The sequence below is a fragment of the Ursus arctos genome, unplaced genomic scaffold (genome assembly GCF_023065955.2).
Source record: "Ursus arctos isolate Adak ecotype North America unplaced genomic scaffold, UrsArc2.0 scaffold_12, whole genome shotgun sequence".
Lineage (NCBI taxonomy): Eukaryota > Metazoa > Chordata > Mammalia > Carnivora > Ursidae > Ursus > Ursus arctos.
Window position 1 is genome coordinate 69137714 of NW_026622786.1, and position 21351 is coordinate 69159064.

The window sequence follows — 21351 nt, forward strand, 5'->3', positions numbered from 1 at the left end:
TTCTACAACGTTTGAATTTAAGTATTACTCTTGAAATCAGAAAAAAAAACATTTTTGTAGAAGGAAGCACTTTTTCATCTATTAAATCAAAACTTGCCTCACTGTAACTCTTATCCACTGGGTGAACAGGCCTTTTAGAGGACAGGGAACAATCTGCTACCTATTATGTATGAGAAATCTTCCAATATTTGACAGCAATAATCATGGTCATCTTTAGCCATCTTTTCTCTAGATTCAACTGTTTCCTAATTAAAAACAAAACAAACAACTTCCCACTCCTAATTTCTAGACTAACACACTGAAGTCCTGTTTGATCATTAGCCCTGGGTTCTCAGCTCAGTTGGTTCGACACCAGAGCAAGGTCATGCGTCCGGAGGTAACAGGGGTCTGGATTAGGAAATACTCTAGTATGTGAAGGGGCACACGTCCTCCCCACTGTACTAATGGTATAATATGGGGCAACCGTGATTTGAGGGAGGAAGGCAACAGACCATCTCACTGTAGAGTCTAACAGGAAAGCAAACCCTGGAGCAGGGGGTGGTTGAGAACTCACTGTATGGGGCGCCTGGGTGGCTCAGTTGGTTGAGTATCTGACTCTTGGATTTGGCTCAGGTCATGATCTTGGGGTCCTGGGATTGAGTCCTGCGTTGGGCTCGCACTCAGCACAGAGTCTGCTTGGGATTCTTTCCCGCTCCCTCTCCCTCTGCTCCTTCCCCACCACTCGAGTGTGCAGGCACGCTCTCAAATAAATAAATAAAACCTTAAAAAAAAAACCCCAACTTATTGTATACTGCGGTCTTGACCATCTCTGGGTAACTTTATCTCTAGCCTCCCAAGAAGTCTTTTTCACACTGGGGGGATCAGGTCTCAAAACACATAAATCCCCACTAGCAAACTTGTCACCACATCAATACAATGTCAGCAAACAGATAAACCCATAGTTCAAGCCCCAGTCGGTTTTCCCTGGGCTGAGCAGAACCAGTCTGAAGGCTCTGCTTACCCCAGTATTTCCACTAGAATAGAACCCACCACAGTCACTGGGGCCACTTCTAGGCTTTGGGTTACAAATGTAGTCTAATATTTATGAATACTACCAATGTTGCAACCTCAGGCAGAGTGAGTGGGATCAGAAAAAAAGCCCAAAGAACTGAGTTCTTTTGATACCAAACACGCTTCTCTTAGTAATGCAGGAACCGAAGTCCATCAGCACCACCCCTGCGGGTGGGGAGTCCTGCATACAAGCAAGGAGGTGACGAGCTGGCTGAGAAGACTGGAAACACCATTAATGCCGTTATCTTAGCTTGGAATAAATAATCTACTACCTCATGGAGGATGTACCAGAGTTCCACCACAAGGACACTCACATCTTGTAGAAGTTTCTCTAAATTCTCTTGAAGTTCATAGAAGTAGTGTGATGTAATGAGACGATTCTGAGATTTATCCAGGCAGTCTCGGGCCATCTCAATCACCTGATGATGAATAAAGCTCAAGGTTCCATCTGCCAAGGGCAGCACACTGTCTGGAGTGTTGGAGGAAATGAATTCTGCAAGACGCTCTTCCATTTGTGCGGTGGCCTGCAAATAAAAGCAAGAAAAGTGACACTTCCCTTCCAGGTCCAGGTTAGTCGGGAAGATACGCCTGAGGATACACTCTGTGATCCTGGTTTGCTGATGCTGCATTTGGGGAACCTGACATCGGACACAGGAAAGATGACCCTTAAGTCAAATCCAAACATAGTCAAGGGGCACCTGGGTGGTTCAGTGGGTTAAGTGTCCAACTCTCGGTTTCGGCTCAGGTCGTCAGATCGAGCCCCGCATGGGGACCAGAAAGTCTGCTTCTCCTCTCCCTCTGTCCCTCCCCCCACTCATGTACTGCCTCTGTCTCTCTAAAATAAATAAATAAATCTTTAAAACAAACAAAACACGATAGTCAAGGCCCTCCTCTCTTCTGGCCTTGTCTATCTCCCCCCACTCCTTGGAGGGCCTAGAAGTGTTTGCTGCTCTCTCCCTTGAACGTGCTGCCTCAGGCCTGTTTACGCTGTTCCCTGTCTGTAGCTTCTTCACCTGCCAGGCACGCCTGGCAAACTCCTATCATTCCTTCCAATTTCAGTTCCCACATCATCTGTCTCTCCTCTGGGAAGTCTTTGATTCCTCCAGACCACCTAGGGTTTCCTTTCGTCTGTGCTGCTATTGGCCCTCCCGAGTGCATAAACTTACTGTACGGACACTGCTGTTTTCTAAAGACTTCTCTGCACTGGGAATTTCAAGTCAGAGAGAATTTGATTTATCTCAGGATCCTCTTACTTGACCTTAGGACCCAAATGGACTAAGCAGATGCTCAGAGAGTATTTATTGAAGGTGTGAACCTGCCTCTTCATGGACCTGGACCCTCAGGACAGCAGAACAGGTGTCTGGCTCAGAAGCCTCTTGGGGACCTAACTGCATAGTCATGCCAAACAATAAATTACACCAGTTAAGTTTCTAGCTGCCTATCTAGGACTTGGCCTTCTTTCCTTTGCCACCAGGTAGCAATTCTGATTTCCAGTGTGTGTTTAGGGGTGTGTGTGTATGTGTGATATTTTCACCATAAGCATTTTTGCCACAAACATTTTTACTGCATAACTAATTGGCCATAAGGCAATTTTGCTGTAAAGGAAAACAATAGCTGGTTGAGAATTTCATTTGACAGTTTGGTTTCATTTCTCCAATGATGCAGTACTCCCATTCTTCATATAAATCTTAGCCTTCGTAACAGTCTATACAGTAGCTCAGAGTTTTGAACCCACATTTCCCATAGAAATTTGGAATCTCTATAAACGGACACGTGACAATATGCCAAGGACAACCAACAGCATGGAAGGCTTTCACAACGCAATACGAAGCTCAGTTATAAATACGTATCCTCGTGGGGCACCTGGGTGGCCCAGTCAGTTAAGTGTCCGACTCTTGGTTTCGGCTCAGGTTGTGATATTGGGCCCACATCGGGCTCTGCACTTGGTCTGGAGTCTGCTTGGGATCCTCTTTCTCCTTCTGCCCCTCCTGCTCATGCTCGCTCTCTTTCAAATCAATCAATCAATCTTAAAAAAATAAATACATATCCTCATATGTAGAAACTGATACTTCTCTTAATGAAGGATGGAATTTTGGTGAAAAAAGAAAAAGTGCGATGCCAAGCAAGAGGATGAATTGACAAGCAAAGCCAACATACCTAATGCTATGACCAAAAGTCTCTGAGGACAATGCTTAGGTACAAGCAACAACATAAAGGCAGGTATTTGTGCTGTATTGCCATGAATCTACACTCTACATTTTGAATTTATTAAAATACTTTGTATTTTGCAATAGCCTTTTAATTTCGTTATTTGTTTTTTTTTGCTTCATTATGCCCTTTTTAATGAATGTCCTTCATTTATTTTGGGAGACCTTAGTTTTTACCCCAAAACTGCCTAACGGCCAGTTATGTAGTGAAAGTGCTTATGTGAAACTACCTAGCACCGCGTGTGTAAACACATATCTAACTATATGTGCACACAGGTATGTGGTGTGTGGGGGAGAGAGGCAGGGGGAGGGAAGAGGGAGTGGAAGGAAAGGAATCCTAACATATTTTGTCTAACAGTGCATCTTTACATTGATGGAGACACACATACAGACACACGCAACGCCAGAATGACAATACAATACCCAACACATACAAGGAGGAGGAGGAAACAGGTGAGGTGCATTTTAAACACTACACACTCCTAAACTTTTTTAAAAAAATTCTTCATTTAAATTCAATTTAGTTAACATGTAGTGTATTATTAGTTTCAGAGGTAGAATTTAGTGATTCATCATTTGCATATAACACCCAGTGCTCATCACATCACATGCCCTCCTTAATGCCCACCACCCACTTACCCCATCCCCCCCACCAACCTCCCCTCCAGCAACCCTCAGTTTGTTTCCTACAGTTCAGCGTCTCTTATGGTTTGCCTCCCTCTCTATTTTCATCTTATTTTTCCTTCCCTTCACCTCTGTTCATCTGTTTTGTTTCTTAAATTCCACATGAGTAAAATCATATGGTATTTGTCTTTCCCTGACTGACTTATTGCACTTAGCATAATACCCCCTGGTTCCATCCACGTCACTGCAAGTGGCAAGATTTCATTCTCCTTGATGGCTGAGTAATATTCCATTGTATATAAATATGACATCTTCTTTATTCATCTGTCGATGGACATCTGGGCACTTTCCATAGTTTGGCTATTGTGGACACTGCTGCTATAAACATTGGGGTGCATGTGCCCCTTCTAATCGCTATGTTCGTATCCTTTGGATAAATACCTAGTAGTGCAATTGCTGGGTCATAAGGTAGTTCTATTTATACTTTTTGAGGAACTGCCTACTGTTTTCCAGAGTGGCTGTACCAGCTTGCATTCCTACCAACAGCGCAAGAGGGTTCCCCTTCCTCCGCATCCTTGCCAACATCGGTCATTTCCTGACTTGTTAATTTGAGCCATTCTGACTGGTGTGAGGTGGTATCTCATTGCAGTTTTGATTTGTATTTCCCTGATGCCGAGTGATGCGGAGCATTTTTTTCATGTGTCGGCCATCTGGATGTCTTCTTGACAGAAATGTCTGTTCATGTCTTCTGCCTATTTCTTGACTGGATTTTTTGAGTGTTGACTTTAAGAAGTTCTTTATAGATTTTGGATACTAGCCCTATATCTGATATGACATTTGCAAATATCTTCTCCCATTACGTAGGTTGCCTTTTAGTTTTATTGACTGTTTCTCTTGCTGTACAAAAGATTTTATCTTGATAAAGTCCCAATAGTTCATTTTTACCTGTTTCTCTTGCCTTTGGAGACGTGTCTAGCAAGAAGTTACTGTAGCCGAGGTCAAAGAGGTTGCTGCCTGGGTTCTCCTATAGGATTTTGATGGATTCCTATCTCAGATTTACAGGTCTTTCATCCATTTTTAGTCTGTTTTTGTGTATGGTATAAGGAAATGATCCAGTTTCATTCTTCTGCATGTGGCTGTCCAATTTTCCCAACACCATTTATTGAAGAGACTGTCTCTTTTCCATTGGATATTCTTTCCTGCTTTGTTGAAGATTAGTTGACCACAGAGTTGAGGTCCACTTCTGGGTTCTCTATTCTGTTTCATTTATCTATGTGTCTGTTTTTGTGCCAGTACCATAGTGTCTTGATGATTACAGCTTTGTAATAGAGCCTGAAGTCCAGAATTACAATGCCTCCAGCTTTGGTTTTCTTTTTCAACATTACTTTGGCTAATCGGGGTCTTTTCTGGTTCCATACAAATTTTAGGATTGTTCCAGCTCTGGGAAAATGCTGATGGTATTTTGGTAGGGATTGCATTGAATGTGTAGATTCCTTCAGGTAGCACAGACATTTTCACAGTATTTCTTCTTCCAATCCGTGAGCACGGAACATTTTTCCATTTCTTTATATCTTCCTCAATTTCTTTCAGTGGTGTTCTATAGTTGTCAGAGTACAGATCCTTTTGCTTCTTTGGTTAGGTTTATTCCTAGGTATCTTACAGTTTTTGGTGAAACTGTAAACGGGATCAGTTCCTTGATTTCTCTTTCTTCTGCTTCATTATTAGTGTATAGAAATGCAACTGACCTCTGTGCACTGATTTTATATCCTGTGACTTTGCTGAATTCCTGTATCAGTTCTAGCAATTTTCTGGTGGAGTCTTTTGGGTTTTCTAAATAGATTATCATGTTGTCTGCAAAGAGTGAAAGTTTGACTTCTTCTTTACTGATATGGATGCCTTTTTTTTTCTTTCTGCTGTCTGACTGCCAAGGCTGGGACTTCCAGTACTATGTTGAACAATAGTGGTGAGAGTGGACATCCCAGTCATGTTCCTGACCTGTCTTAGGGGGAAAGCTCTCAGTTTTTCCCCCTTGAGGTGATATTTGCTGTGGGTTTTCTGTATATGGCTTTTCTGATATTGAGGTATGTTCCCTCTATCCCTATGTGACAGAGAGTTTTTATCAAGAAAGGATGCTGTATCTTGTCAAATGCCTTTCTGCATCTACTGAGAGGATCATATGGTTCTTGTCCTTTCTTTTATTTATGTAATGTATCACATTGATTTGTGATTGTCGAACCACCCTTGCAGCCCAGGAATAAATCCCACTTGTTCGTGGTGAATAATTCTTCTAATGTACTGCTGGATCCTATTAGCTAGTATCTTGGTGAGAATTTTTACATGCACATTCACCAGGAATATTGGTCTGTAATTCTCCTTTTTGGTAGGGTCTTTGTCTGGTTTTGGGATCAAGGTAATGCTGGCCTCACAGAAGGAGTTTGGAAGTTTTCCTTCCATTTCAATTTCCTGGAACAGTTTCAGAAGAATAGGTATTATTCTTCTTTAAATGTTTGGTAAAATTGCACTGGAAGGCTATCTAGACCTGGACTCTTGTTTGTTGGGAGATTTTTGATTACTGATTCAATTTCTTTGCTGGTTATGGGTTTGTTCAGGTTTTCTACTTCTTCCTGGTTCAGTTTTGGTAGTTTATATGTTTCTATGAATGGATCCATCTCTTACAGATTGCCTAACTTGTTGGCATACATAATATTGTCTTATAATTGTTTGTATTTCTTTGGTGTTCGTTGTGATCTCTCCTCTTTCATTCATGATTTGATTTATTTGGGTCCTTTCTCTTTTCTTTTTTGGTAAGTCTGGCCAGGGGTTTATTGATTTTATTAATTCTTCCAAAGAAACAGCTCCCAGTTTAGTTGATCTGTCCTACCAGTTTTTTTTTTAACTCTATATCATTGATTTCTATTCTAATCTTTATTATGTCTCTTCTCCTTCTGGATTAGACTTTATTTGCTGTTCTTTTTCCAGGTCCTTTAGGTGTAAGCTTAGGTTGTGTGTTTGAGACTTTTCTTGCTTCTTTAGGAAGGCCTGTATTGCTATACTCTCCTCTTAGGACCACCTTTGCTGCATCCCAAAGGTTCTGAACTGTCGTGTTTTCATTTTCATTTGCTTCCATGTATTTTTAAAAAATTCTTCTTTAATTTCTTGGTTGACCCATTCATTCTTTAATAGGATGCTCTTTAATCTCCACGTATTTGTGGTCCTTCCATATTTTTTCTTGTGGTTGACTTCAAGTTTTAAAGCACTGTAGTCTAGGGCGCCTGGGTGGCGCAGTCATTAAGTGTCTGCCTTCGGCTCAGGGCATGATCCTGGCATTCCGGGATCGAGTCTCACATCGGGCTCCTCCTCTGGGAGCCTGCTTCTTCCTCTCCCACTCCCATGCTGTGTTCCCTCTCTCCCTGGCTGTCTCTCTGTCACATAAATAAAATCTTTAAAAAAAAAAAAAGCACTGTAGTCTAAAAATATGCATGGTATAATCTCAACCTTTTTGTACCGGTTGAGACTTCATTTGTGACCCAGTATGTGATCGATTCTGGAGAATGTTCCATGTGCACTTGAGAAGAATGTGTATTCTGCTGCTTTAGGATGAAATGCTCTGAATATATCTATGAAGTCCATTTGGTCCAGTGTGTCATTCAAAGCCCTTGTTTCATTGTTGATCTTCTGCTTAGATGATCTCCCCATTGCTGTGAGTGGGGTGTTAAAATCTCCTACTATTATTGTATTATTAGCAAGTAGTTTCTTTAATTTTGTTATTAATTGGTTTATATATTTGGCTGCTCCGAAGTTAAGGGCATAAAGATTTACAATTGTTAGATCTTCTTGTTGGAGAGACCCTTTATTATGATTTAGTGTCCTTCTCCATCTCTTATTACAGTCTTTGGTTTAAAATCTAGTTTGTCTGATATAAGGATGGCTACTCCGGCTTTCTTTTGAGGTCCATTGGCATGATAAATGGTTCTTCACCCTCTCACTTTCAATCTGGAGGTATCTTTGGGTCTAAAATGAGTCTCTTGTAAGCAGCATATCAGTGGATCTTGTTTTTTTAATCCATTCTGATATCCTATGTCTTTTGATCAGAGCGTTTAGTCCATTTACATTCAGAGTAATTATTGATAGATATGAATTTAGTGCCGCTGTATTACCTGTAAAGTCAATGTTCCTGTAGATTGTCTCTATTCCTTTCTGGTCTTTGTTACTTTTGTGCTCTCTCTCTGCTCAAAGGATCCCCTTTAATATTTCTTGCAGCGCTGGTTTAGTGTTTACAAATTCCTTTAGTTTGTCCTGGAAACTCTTTATCTCTCCTATTCTGATTGACAGCCTTACTGGATAAAGTATTCTCGGCTGCATATTTTTCCCACTTAGCACATTGAAGATAATATCATGACAGTCCTTTCTGGCCTGCCAGGTCTCTGTGGGCAGGTCTGCTGCCAGCCTTATGTGTCTACCCTTATAGGTTAAGGACCTCTTGTCCCGAACTGCTTTCAGGATTTTCTCTTCATTTTTGAAATTTACAAACTTCACTATTATGTTGAGGTGTTGACCTATTTTTATTGATTTGGGGGGGGGGTGTTTCTCTGTGCCTCCTGAACTTGAATGTCTGTTTCCTTCCCCAGAGTAGGGACGTTCTCAGCTATAATTTGTTCAAATAAACCTTCTGCCCCTCTCTCCCACTCCTCATCTTCTGGGACCCCTATTATCTGGATATTATTTCACTTCATGGAATTGCTGAATTCTCTAAGTTTCCCTTCATGATCCAGTAGTTTTCGTTCTCTCTTCTTTTCAGCTTCCTTATTTTCCTTCATCTTATCTTCATTATCATTGACTTGCTCTTCTGCCTCATTCAGTCTCATTTTTATAGCCTCCATTTGGGACTGCAACTTGGTAATAGCATTTTTAATTTCAGCCTGACTATATTTTAGTTCTTTTATTTCTCCAGTAAGGGATTCTCTAGCGTCTTCTACGCTTTTTTCAAGACCAGCTAGTATCTTTACTATCGTTGTTTTAAATTCTAGCTCAGACATCTTACTCATATCTGTATTGATTAAATTCCTGGCAATGAGTACCACCTCCTGTACTTTCTTTTGGGGTGAATTTCTCCGTCTCGTCACTTATTCCAGAAAAGAATAAAGAGAAAAAAAAATAACAAGAGAAAAAAAAACCAAAACAAACCAGAAAACAAAAACAAGACAAGAAGAAAAAAAACAAGAAACAAAACAAAACAAAAAAACTAGATCCTGGGTGTGTTTTGGTCTGCTTGTTACAAGAAACTAGATCCCAAAATAAGAAAGAAGGAAAAATATATACATTATATAAATATATATAATATTTATATATTATAGCATATTTATGTTATATATATATATAATACAATGAAACACAAAATAAATGTATATATAAAAATAAAAACTTAAAAAGAATTGAAAAAATAAGAAAAAACCTGAAAAAAAAATACTGAAAGACTAAAGAATTAAAAAAAAAAATCAAAACAATGAATACTATATACTGTTTTCCCCAAGGGCTGAAGTTTTGTAGCCCTCTTTTATCAGTAAACTTGATGCAAGCCGGATGTTTGAGCTGCTCCCCTGGGGGAGGAGCCTATTGCACTAATTCTCAGGTGCACTTGCCCTAGTGGAAATTCACCTTCAGTGCACAGGGAGGCAGGCCTTGGTGTAAGCAGCTCCAGATTCTACTATGCGGTGCTGTTTTGCTCCCTGAAGGCTTTCAGCACTGATGGGAGGGATAAAAATGGTGGCACCCTGATCTCTCGCCCCAGAGCTGAAAGTTCATGCCCCCCCCCTCTATACACACACACATACTTCGGTGAGCCCTCACGGAAAAGCAGTCAATCGGTCTTGTCTCTCTGGTTTCCCTCAGAACTCTGTGTTCACCTGGCCTGTACCTGAGTGTTTTTATCCCAGGCACATGAGTGAGTTTCAAAACTCCAATTTTTTTTTTTTTAATATTTACTTATTTGAGAGAGAGAGTGAGCACACAGAGGGAGAGGAGAAGCAGGCTCCCCACTGAGCAGGGAGCCTGATGCGGGGCTTGATCCCAGGACCCTGCAATCATGACCTGAGCCGAAGGCAGACCCTTAACCGGCTGAGCCACCCAAGCACCCCTCAAAACTCCAAATTTTATGGCTACCTGCAACATGGACTGGTGCTCTTTCTCCCAGGGGAGGGAGGGGGTCTCACCTCACTTCTGCCTTTTGCTGGACCCCTGCCAGGAAGGTGGTCCCATGACTGCACAGCGGTTCAGTTTATGGCAGCACAGAGCAGAAAGCTGGCACCTAGACTTGCTGTTTTAGCCGTTCTCCCCACTCTTGTGCCTGGGAACTCTGCCACACTCAGGCACCCCCATTCTTCTTGTGACCCCGGGGATCCCGAGACCATGCTGTGGACCCTGGGATTCCACCCCACTTTGCCACCTGAGCACCTTGGAGCCAGGGACGTCCCCCACTGTAGCAGACTTCTGAAAGTTCTGATTTTGCGCTCTGCTGCTTCTAGCACCTTGCGGTAGCCTCCTTAAGCAGGCTCCCTTCCTTCGTCCACATCCTTACAATCACCCTGGATTCAAGTCTCCGCACCTCCGACCTTCCAAAAAGTGGTCACTTTTCTACTTGCATAGTTGCAGGATTTCTTTTCTCAGATCTCTAATTTCATAGGTGAATGATTTGAAACTATCTAGATGTATTCGAGGGGCCAGACAAACTTAGGGTCCCTTACTCCTCAGTCATCTTAACTCCACCCCCCCCAAACTTCCTTATAAAGGATCAAGCATAACAACATCATTCCCTAGCAGTCCACTGTGCCCCTCTTCCTCACTCTAACTCTATAAAGCCTGCTCGGCGGCTAGAAAACATAGACCACAGGGCCCAGGGCAGCAGGGAAGTAACAGCTCACACTGAGTGCTTACTGTGTCCTGAACACATAGAAAAGTTTAATGCTCGTTAATCTTCACAAATGCCTTATGAGATACATACTCTTATTGTCCCCAGTGACAGATGAGGCAAATGAAGCTCAGGAAGTTAAACAATCTGTCCCGGGTCATACAACTAGTAAATGGCGGAAGCAGATTTGAACCCATTCAGTCTGGCTCCAGAATGTGTGTCCTTCCTTACTGCTATGCTTCACTGTGTATGTCAAGAGGGAAAGCACAGGGCTTTATACCATTTCCCTAAGCCACCCATGTATGTCCAGGAGGCTATACCAGAGTCTAGAAAAAGGATACTCTCAGAACAGCAGGGAACCACCTCACACTGCAGCCCCTAAACTCAGAGGAATAGGTAGACCCAGGGAAGTCTGGATAGAGGATGAGCACAAGAGGCTTGAGGGCTCAGTCCCATAGCAGTAAGGAGGCTTGAGGGCTCTGTGCTCCTTGTTGTCATGGACAGGGAACCTGTGTCAATGCCCTGGTTCTGACAGAGCTGGCTATGTTCTGCAGGAACGGGGCCTGTCATGAGAAGGTGAGGTCAGAGCGTATAGACATGCCGTGTTCAAAAAGAAATGCGAATGGAAAACAAACCCCTAGGTTCCACCCACATGATGGTTTCTAGCCAAAGCACAGAGCTGCGAAGACTACTTCTCAACTATCTCTGGAGAGTAATCTGCCTTCCTTCCTCAGCATTTTCCTGCTTGAAAACTCTGTCTCCCACCTTCCTGCTCCCTCCGGCCAGTCTCCTGCTAGTCCAGCACACCGTTCTGTGCACATTCTGGGCCTGGTGACGGGGCACTGCTTAAGAAATCTGCATAGAACGTATTGCATGGTGCACTGGGTGTTATACGCAACTAATGAATCATCGAACTTTACATCAGAAACCAGGGATGTACTGTATGGTGACTAACATAATATAATAAAAAAACATTAAAAAATTCAAAAAAAAAAAAAAAGAAGAAAAAAAAAATCTGCATAGAATGAACATGTTTCCGATAGTCAATCCCGTTCTGCAGGGACCGTGACTTGTGGCCCTGATGTGCATGGTTAGAAACAAGGTCCTAGTTTTTTCCTTCCCCATAACATATGGGGAACACCTTTCTAACACCTGCCTCTAGATACCTCTCCAGGGAGTAGAGAAATAGAGGCCCTGCAAATACAAGCCCCAAACTCGTAGTCCTCTGCTGCCTGTCTCCTCCCCAGCAGTCTGGCAGCTTGCGCCTGTATCCTCCTCATCCTGGGTGCCTTCCTGATCTTCTTCTTTATTACCTCTGGTGAGAGCACTCCATCCCCTCACCCCCAGTCCTCCCACAGGGGCAGCCATCCTCAGGATCCTTACCTTGGGGAATCTTTCTTTGTATACATGATTCATCATTATTATTTCACTGTCAAAGGAAACTGGGGACCGTCCAGGACTAAATAAAAAAGAAACAAGTGTGTTATTGTAGTGTCATGGAACTCTCAAGAAGAAAGATGACCATTCCCAGAGTCCCTGTCCTCCCACTGTCTGCAGCACCCACACACTCCCACCTTAATGAGTGCTGAGTTCTAGAGTCTCCCTTTTTCCTGAAGCTCCCAGCATACCTTGTTTAGCTCAAAATGGTGCCATCTGGAGCTAGGCTACCTTCCTGTAAGAAGCCTGGCTTTCACAAAGACCTCTGCCAGGGCCTGAAAAGGTCTAGAAAGGAGGAAACTACTCCTGAGTCTACTGGTGGCTTTCCTAGGATGACCTCCCCTGGAACAGGACTCTCTGGGTCTTCTTTGCTTTGGCCAGTGGGGTTTTGAGTATACCCCAGCATGTTCTAGGAATCGAGTCAACTCAAACCACCACCAGAAAAACCAAAGCAAGACCATGTATACCTGTATCCTTTTCCAAACAAGCTGCAGCCAATGAGGACAACGTGGGCTCTGACCTGGGGGATAAATGAGGCCAATCCAGCCTGCAGTGAGTTATTAGCCTGGGTCATCTAAATCTTCCTCTTTGGCCCAGGTGCAGTTACATCTTCTTAAAGGATTTCAAAGCTTGAGCCACGTAAATGAATGGATATTTGAGTCCTCCCAGTTTGGTGCTCCTGACATATGACTCTCGCTGAGCTGGGTTCAGAATTGTTCTCTGCCTTTCTTCCCTGGAGTGGGCCACGGTCTGCTCGCTGGATCCATATACACTACCAAGTATTTTAAGAGTAATACAGCAGGGCTTTCCCTGACACACTATACTCCTCTCAGTCTCAAGTGGCCTAAAATGAACCCTATGGATTGCGGAGAGCACCAAGACTCAGGTATTCCTCTGAGTGAGACGGAGAAGGGCACTGGGATCCACACTCCACAAAAGCTTGTTTTTGATCCTTTGCACCACAGTCCCAGTGATCACCTTCATCAGTCTCTGAACTGGAACCAGTCTTTGTGGACTGGCTCAGCTTACTCCCTGATACTCAGAGTAGCAACATTACCTGAGGGAATTCTGCGTGGAAGGCCCTGCTCCCACCCCAACCACACTAGCCAATTAATTATTTCCCGGGGCTCTGGAAAACTGACCTCAGTCATAAAAGCCGTGCCCATTTTTATTTCCACCCTCTTCCTTAATCTGGAATTTTGGCATAATTTTACCAGCTAATGCCAAAGAAAAGAGCTAATTAATCGAAGGAATTCACAGATAAATCGGTTGCTGAGGTTTATTTGGTTTGATGAGCCCAGGTGATTCAGGGAAATGAGTGAGATTCAGATGGCCTTTCATTCTGCTTCTGAAATGGGCTTCTTCCCCAGGTCAGCCACAAGAGTCGTCAGCAGCACCTTTGTTAGCTGGCTTAGTTTGTATACCCTGGGCCTGTGGGTTCTGCAGCCAGGTAACTATCAGAATGGATGATACTATTACTCTCCTTTTACTAAATGGAGTTTAAAGTATATTTCCACTGCTAACTACCTTCAAAGGGAAAAAGAGAGGGACCACTTGACAGCATCATCAGGTATGCTTCAGCGTCACTGGCCTTGGCTCATTTGAACTGAACCCAGGGTCGGCAACCTATGGCCCACAGACCAAATCTGGCCCGCTGCCAGTCTTTGTAAATAAAGTTTACAGAGTGTCTGTGGTTGCTTCCACACTACAACAGCAGAGCGAAGTAGTTGCCACAGAGACTGTATGGCATACGAAGCCATACAAGCTGAGCTCCACAGGTCCTGGGGTAGTGGGCAGACAGCAGCCCTCACCTGAGGCTGCGAGAGCGGGGCCGCATGGCAGGGGACTGCCGTCCCTCCTCATCTGGTACACTCTCTGTGCTGAAATGCTTCGTCAAAAAGTGCAGCTCATCGGCTGTGGGCTGGAAGGGCAACTGGTGCAGCTTTTCCTGTGAGGAACACGATGACTAGAGGGAAAAACATTAACAAGCAGCATTACAGACACGTCGAAGGGCGGTCCAGACACAGAGAAGACTCCCCAGTCAATGCAAACCCAAAGATAACCCAGAGCTGGCCTTCTTGGCCTTGCACCTTTTAGCCTCCATTGTGCACGGTTCCCCTCTCTACTCTTTCTGAGCCTTCAGGCCTGAGGAAGCCAAGATACTAGGAGCCTTCGTGAGTCTGGCAGGCAGTTGGACCCAGGCACTCACAAGGTGTGGGAGCTCCGCAGCTACTGAGGGAACCTCTTTTGGTGGCAAAAGGCAGATTCTTCTGCATGGATGTTTTGCCCTCAGTGAAGCTTTTGGCTAGTTGGAATGGCAAGTAATTAATAAATCATGCTTCCTGGCTTAAGGAATTTTCCCAGGTATACGCAGCCTACAAATGAGTCCCTGTAAGTTTTCCCTTCCGCAACGTAGGAGAACTCGGTAATGTTTCCTCTCGGCTGTTACCCAAATGACAACTGGCATGGCTGAGGCTAGGAAGGCTGTGACCAGACTGTAGGGACACGAGTAGGCAAGAAAAATCTGTCAGGGAAGAAAATCACTTTCAGATCTGGAACCCAAAGATTAGACCTGACCTGAAAATGACTAAGAACTGCAAACATGGCCCAATGACTGAGATTCCAGACAAGAGCCTGCTGCCAACCACAACAGACCCTGTGAGGGAGCGAGCTGTGCTCCTGCAGGCATTCCACAGAGACGGCGACCATGGTGACAGCCCAGTACCGCACCAGAACCCGCTTTCCTGACAAGGCTGGCTAAGACAGCAGGCAGGTCTAACATGTTTGGCTGTTTCTGTTCATCAACTGATGAAGAATCTGGGGTTTAAATACCCGAATCCATTTAAGAGTCAAAGCTGCAGCACCGTACTAAGAAAACTCTCTTGCCACAAGTAAGTCTCAATACCAAGTGAGAAATCAAATTTTTTTTTCTTTTTTTGGGGGGGGGGCAAACAGTACAGGCTTCTGTCATGGAATGCTATAATACGTGAAGCTGTAAACAGCTCGGGGGAGGTCTCCACAGGGCTCTGTCTTGGCCACATTCTGGGAAATGGTTTGCATAGAAGCTGTAAAAAGTATCTTCACCTAATTGCCACTGACAGGAAGTAAAATTGGTATTTTAAGTATCCCAATAAAATAAGCAGCAGCCATGGGTTGAGTCTATTAAAATTTATTGAACAGGTATATATCATATACGTATATATATATATGACTCTTGCCTTAGGTCTAAAAAGTCACCTGTCTGGGTCAAGGATTATAGGGAAGCGGTATTTACCAGCAAAAGATCTGAAGCTTAACTGCCACTAAAAGACCAATGAGATCTTTGGATTATTTATGAGTTATATCTAGGCCAAGGGAGGAAATAACACTCCTACCTGCTTGGGGGTCACAAATGTCAACAAGCTGCCCTGGGAAGACCTGAAGAACGGTGGAGGATACGGGGAATGGGCCACCCTGCTGCCCGACCCAGCCTGCAAAGCCTACAGACTTACTGTTTGGCTCTTTACAGAAAGAGTTTGCCAGCCTTGTCATTCTGGCTTCAATTAAAACTTGCTCAATGATGAAGACTCATTTTACGGTCAATTGTGCATAGCAGCAATTAGGACATCTGTTGTGTTTTAGGCTAAAACCTTCTCTTAAAAAACATAACTAGAAGTTTTAGAGACAGGCCCAGCTTTTTTGCTGATACACATCAAACCTGAATATCAAATAACAATCATCCTTGCCCCTTTTTTTTTTTTTTTTGAAAGAAAAAGGTGAAAGAGGAGAAAGAGGGCCCATCAGGCCTTTGGGACATGGGAGGGGTTATCTGCTCTTGGTTGCAGTTCTAGAAGTAAGGTGAGGAAGCAGGGGAACCATGTTTAGGATTGTCTGGCAAAGCAAAAGTCCACCCTCACGCCCTCCTCTGACTCTACTTGGAAAAACTGATGCTCAGAGAGCATACTGGTTAGTTCTTTCCAAAGGTGTTTAATGTTTATATCCAGCTACGGCTGTTACGGGTCACCACCGCCCCACTCAGCCTCTTCTCCAAACAACCTCTCTGAGTTTGGCTTTGGAGAACAAATTGAGAACCATGTTGCAACACCATAGGGATAGGCAGCAATCATCTGCAAGGAAGTATCTCCTTGGGGTAAAGGAGGCAAAGCCATAGATTTGGCTACTTACTGAGACAGTAGAGCTAGGAGTGTTGGTTCCATAGCCTGAAGAAGGCAAAGAGGCCAAAGACCAGCGCCGTCCATCAGTCCTATATAAGATTAAGAACATTAGGCAGTTTCTACAGGACCCCACCCTGATCCCTGGACCTGCCTGTCTTTCCATCAGCACTGTTTGGGGCAGCTTGTTCACTGGCAGGCTCTTCCTTGTCTCTAGACAGTACTGCTTGGTCTAGTACACGCTTTCACGTCTCTCTCCTACATGAGGCCTATGGTCGTGTGTTTTCCACTGCAAAGACAAACATCTCTAACTAAAAAGGAGCCTGTGACTTGGAATAAGAACATCTGTTATACAAGACTGTGGTTCTGAAATAAAAGTCTTCATACTCTCAATGTATTCACATTTATTTATTTATGTAACATATTCACTTTTAGAGAAGCAATGACAGAGGACTCCAGCTAAAGGCATCACTGCAAGGACAGAACTGCCACTGAAATGCAGCTATTCCTTTTTTTGAAGGCCCTTTGTCTTTCCCAGGCCACTGGATTGACGAGGAAGAAGTGGACCACCATCTGGGTCTGAGTATGAATCAATCATTGGCCAACAGTCCAAGGTTACCTAAGATCCATTAGGACCCATTAAACCAGTCTTTGAGATTGTTTGTAAAGAGTGGCAGTAACCTCATGAAGAAAGAGCCAGGTGGCATACCCTTGGCTGTATATAAGATTTTGGAGCAGGTATCCTGCTGCTCTTGAGAGCATGCACCCCAAAGTTCTCATCACAGAGAACCAGTTATTTGCTTTGCTGTGCAGGAGAAAGATCAAGCAGGAATCTGGTTTGAAGCTTTTATTACATGGGTAAATGATTCTTTCCTGGACTATGGGATGTGCTGTAACACAAGTGTTTTCTCTGGTGAAGCATGGGGGTATAGCCTGCTCTGGTTGAAGCGGGGGAAATTTCTTTGCTGCTACCACGGAACTTCAGAACATTAGCAATGGAGGACCTTTAGAATTTAAATACCCTCAATCTTCAGAGAAAACACTACGGCCCAGGGATTTGGGTGATTTAGTCCAGGCTTCACAGTTAAGGGAGGTGGAGAGAGGCAGGCAGAGGAAGGAGAAAAAAGAGGACTCAATCTTTCCAGGGCTTCCCCTTTTGAAGCACTCCTCCCCGCTCCCACCATTACTGAGCAGCTTTTCCTACTAGACTCTGCAAGGGGATAGCCCAGGGTTCCATGCTACATGCACCTGATTCAAACTTCATGCCACCCAGGCAGCTAGCTCTGCTGGAACCTAGTCTCTGAGGCAAAGAAACGTCCCGGAGGCTGCTCAAACATGATGTTCACTCTGACCTGTCTTGTTGGGTCCTGGGAGCTCTATACAAGAAAGCAAGTCCCAAACCCTTGTCAAATAGACTTTTTCACAAATTATCTACAGTCTTTAGAAAGAAATGGAAACCAACTGCAGAGCAGCCATTTTTCTGTAATATGAAGAGCAAGGGCTACCACAGTCAGAAAGAAATGCAACTATAGGATGCCTCCATTTCCTCTGCCTGGTCATCTCACTGGGTGACTGAGGAAATTTGTGGGAATGAGGGTGACTTGTCCCTACGCTCAGAAACTTGGAACTATTCAGAAATTCCCGCCTCTAAGTATATGCACTCTGAGCCTTGGTTCCAGCAGGGGGTTCCCTTAGGGCCTCTTTGCTAGATATGAAAGGCCAAATGTTCATACCCGCAGTCAGAGAAGACTCATCACAACCAGTTCTCACCAAGCACAACACCACAAACCATATTGTCTGGCCATGCATAGCAGTTTTCCAGCCCCTCTCCCCATCATGTCCACTATTACCTGTCTGCTCTGTGGCCATGGCTGTAGTGAAAAGACATATATTATAGTGAGAATCAAATGGAACCAGAGAGACTGATCTGTTTGACCCCTGACATTTGGTCACACTTGGCAGGGGCAAACTTTCTGTTTAGGAATGTGTATATGTTTGAAGTGAAATTGTAGGATTGATGGATCTATCCTTAGCATTTTGTTAAATCTGTTTTGTGTGATATTCTAAACCCATGTGATCCTATAAGGTCAAGCCTGACCTCAGTAACCTAGCAAACACAATCCCTGAGTACCCTGTTCGGCAGGGTTGAAGTCCTCTTCCCCACCCCTACAATACCTAGCTGCTTTTCCTACTGTCTTGTTAAGAGGACAGCCCAGCGTTCCATGTTCCACACACATGACTCAAACTTCATGCTACCTAGCACAGGCCTGTTTGGATTGTAATACCAGGCCCCCAAATCCCGTAGCCGATCCGACTCCTATAGCCCTGACAATGAGGCGGACACGAGGGCACAAATGGAACATGCTATTCCTTCTGCCTACAATGGCCTACCCCCATGTCCTCACTTTCAACATGGCAGGCTCACTCTTATCCTTCAGGTCTTAGCTTAAAGTCAATCCCCTTCCGGGAGGCCTTACATGACCACCCCGTATAGATCCTCCAGCCCCATTCCCTTCCTGTGCTTTCATGCAGCATCATGTCCTTTCACTTCACGGTGCCAATCACAATTTACAACTATAAACACTTGCCTGTTCATTATTCTTCCCCATCACTCATTCAACCAAAAAGTACTGAGTAAGTGCTTACTATACACCAGGAGACACAGCTTTCAAATATTAAGGAATCTCTATTAAAGGCACTTTTATTCTGGTTGAGGAGTAAGAGTAAAACCTTGGGTCTCCCTGGGGTGAGAGGCCATTTTCTCATTGATCACACTAGGAGTATAATGTTTTTGAACATACCCTCAGGAAACCAGGGACTCGTGCTTAGGATTGTAAAAATAAATCCACTTCTTATATCTACTTGCCTATTCAAACATCTAAAGGCAAATATCTAGGGCATCTAGAAAGCAAAATCAGAACAAGATGAGGAAAGCAGGGAAGGAATGCTGATGGCTAGTGGCCCAAGGTAACACACTGGAAAGGCAGAGCCTCAAAGGAGGGAGCTAACATCTAACTGACATTCGCGCAAATGCCACACACACAGTCATCACAGAGGAGGCTTTCTGTCAACTTACCTGCGGGCAGGGACAAAGGAAAAGTGAGCAGGTGCATTTGGAGAAAAATTCCGGGGGCTGTCCAAAGGACTGTTACCTGTGGGGGGGAAAGGAAAAGAAACCCTCTGCGAAGTCTGTTTCTGAGGAGGACTGAGGCAACCTTTAGGGAAGAACTCTCCCCCTAGCATTGGCAATTAGCACGCAAGTGGCTATGTTTTCAGGCCCACCCTGTCAGTTTAATGATTCTCTCTTCGTAAAAGTTTGATAGCCCAGAGGTTTCTCCCTTGTTCCCAAGTTGCCTGTAACCATCTATGTCTCTCAGACATCCATTCTAGTTACAGCAGCAATTTGCCAATTTCCTGCCCTCCTTGGAACACCTGAGGCTCCAATATGCCTAGTCAGGTTAACCCAACTTTCCAAAGACTTGAAGAACTCAATTGGTGCAGATGCTTAAACATTTCTTGAAAGGCAACAGGACTCCTTCCTGGTCTAAAAGTCTCCCGGACATATATCTCTGCACACTGCATCCAAGGCTAATCCAGAAATATGCATGCTTAAGAGAAACTCAAGCTCGCTGCTGGGGACTTAGGATAGCAGCATTCCTTAAAAGAGACCAAACACAAGTCCCCCAACTCTGCCAAGCAATGTCAACCTCCTCATGGTATAGGAATTACCTCCATTCCCTTATTAGTTTTCACATGTTCCCTGTAACTTGCTAACATACAGCACAGAAAGTTCGAATAAAACTTTGCTTACCTTCGCACTAGTCACAATAGTTCTTGAACCTAAGACTGCCATACTTCTCTGGCCTAACTTCCAGCTGGGGGTTAGTATTTAGAAGCTCCTAGCTGGCAGAAGCTGTCAATGTGTCTCTACCCAAAGGGCCATGTCAAAGTATGCACGATGCTACACGATGTGCTGACCTCTCTGCCAATCTCTGTCCACCTCCCCACTTCTGTACTCACTTCCCCACACAGCACACCTCTGTATCACTGACATAAAGGCATTCTTAGGGTGCCTGGATGGCTCAGTCAGTGGAGTGTGCAACTCTCGATCTCAGGGTTGTGGGTTCAGGCCCCACATTGGGCATACAGGTTACTTAAAAATAAAATCTTTTAAAAATAATAATAAATAAAAAAATAAAGCCATTCTCTACGAGAAAACTAATTAGGAGGAGGCATTTTCAGCTTCCACTTATCCCCTTGACTGGGAGCCTCAGTGAGGTGCACAGCCTTATGTACCAGGTCTGCTCTCGACCTAGTACCAACTCTGGGTTTCCCATGCTCTGTGTCTAGGACTATCTCTTATGATCTATTCCTACCTCCTGGCTAGCACAGGCTATCAGGGCGTGAGAGAAATGATCTGCAGTAGTTGTTTCCTTAGCCAGGACTTGATAGGTATCAGGCCTCCTCAGAATCATCAAAGCCTTTAAAAAATTTTTTATTCTTTTAAAATAGTGTCATCTCCAAAATTAACAAATACCCTCAGTTTGATCCTTGAGTGTAAAGCTAGATGTCCTTTGTTGGTTCCCCGAACTACTCAGCTAAAACCTTAAAGAAATACCAGAACATGGGTATCCTACAAACAATGACTGCCCTTCCAAGGACCAGGTGTGGTGCAGGTTATAGGACAGAACACAAAGAATCTTCCAGGTGCTAACAGTAATGCTAAGGATTCAAAGAACATACATATGTCAAAAATAACTAACACTAAGAGGGGGAAAAAAACCCTGCAAATCATCACCACCACCACCACCACCACTACCATCATCATCAGAGCATCACTAAGCTATGAGACAATTTCAAGCAGCCTAATAATCCTTAAAAGAAGAGAGCGTGAGGGATAGAGAAAACACAGTTGAAGAAATGATATCCAAGAATCTCCAAGAACCCTTGTCATGAGAAAGATGAAGGAAACGACACC

General features: G+C 43.9%; 1 protein-coding gene across 7 annotated transcripts in view; it reads right to left on the minus strand.

Annotated features, from left to right (window-relative positions):
• The window catches only part of MAST2 (microtubule associated serine/threonine kinase 2), a 205048-nt gene that overhangs the window by 17607 nt on the left and 166090 nt on the right, over positions 1-21351 (minus strand). For 6 of the 7 annotated variants that reach the window (XM_026498195.4, XM_026498197.4, XM_044383888.3 and 3 more), the window contains 6 exons: positions 19450-19525; positions 18224-18244; positions 16387-16465; positions 14034-14188; positions 12169-12244; positions 1365-1574 (listed from right to left, as the gene is read on the minus strand). In XM_026498195.4, coding sequence (XP_026353980.2) covers positions 1365-1574; positions 12169-12244; positions 14034-14188; positions 16387-16465; positions 18224-18244; positions 19450-19525 — 617 coding nt within the window. The remainder of the gene's footprint in view (positions 1-1364; positions 1575-12168; positions 12245-14033; positions 14189-16386; positions 16466-18223; positions 18245-19449; positions 19526-21351) is intronic. The other variant, XM_026498196.4, reaches the window with a different exon arrangement.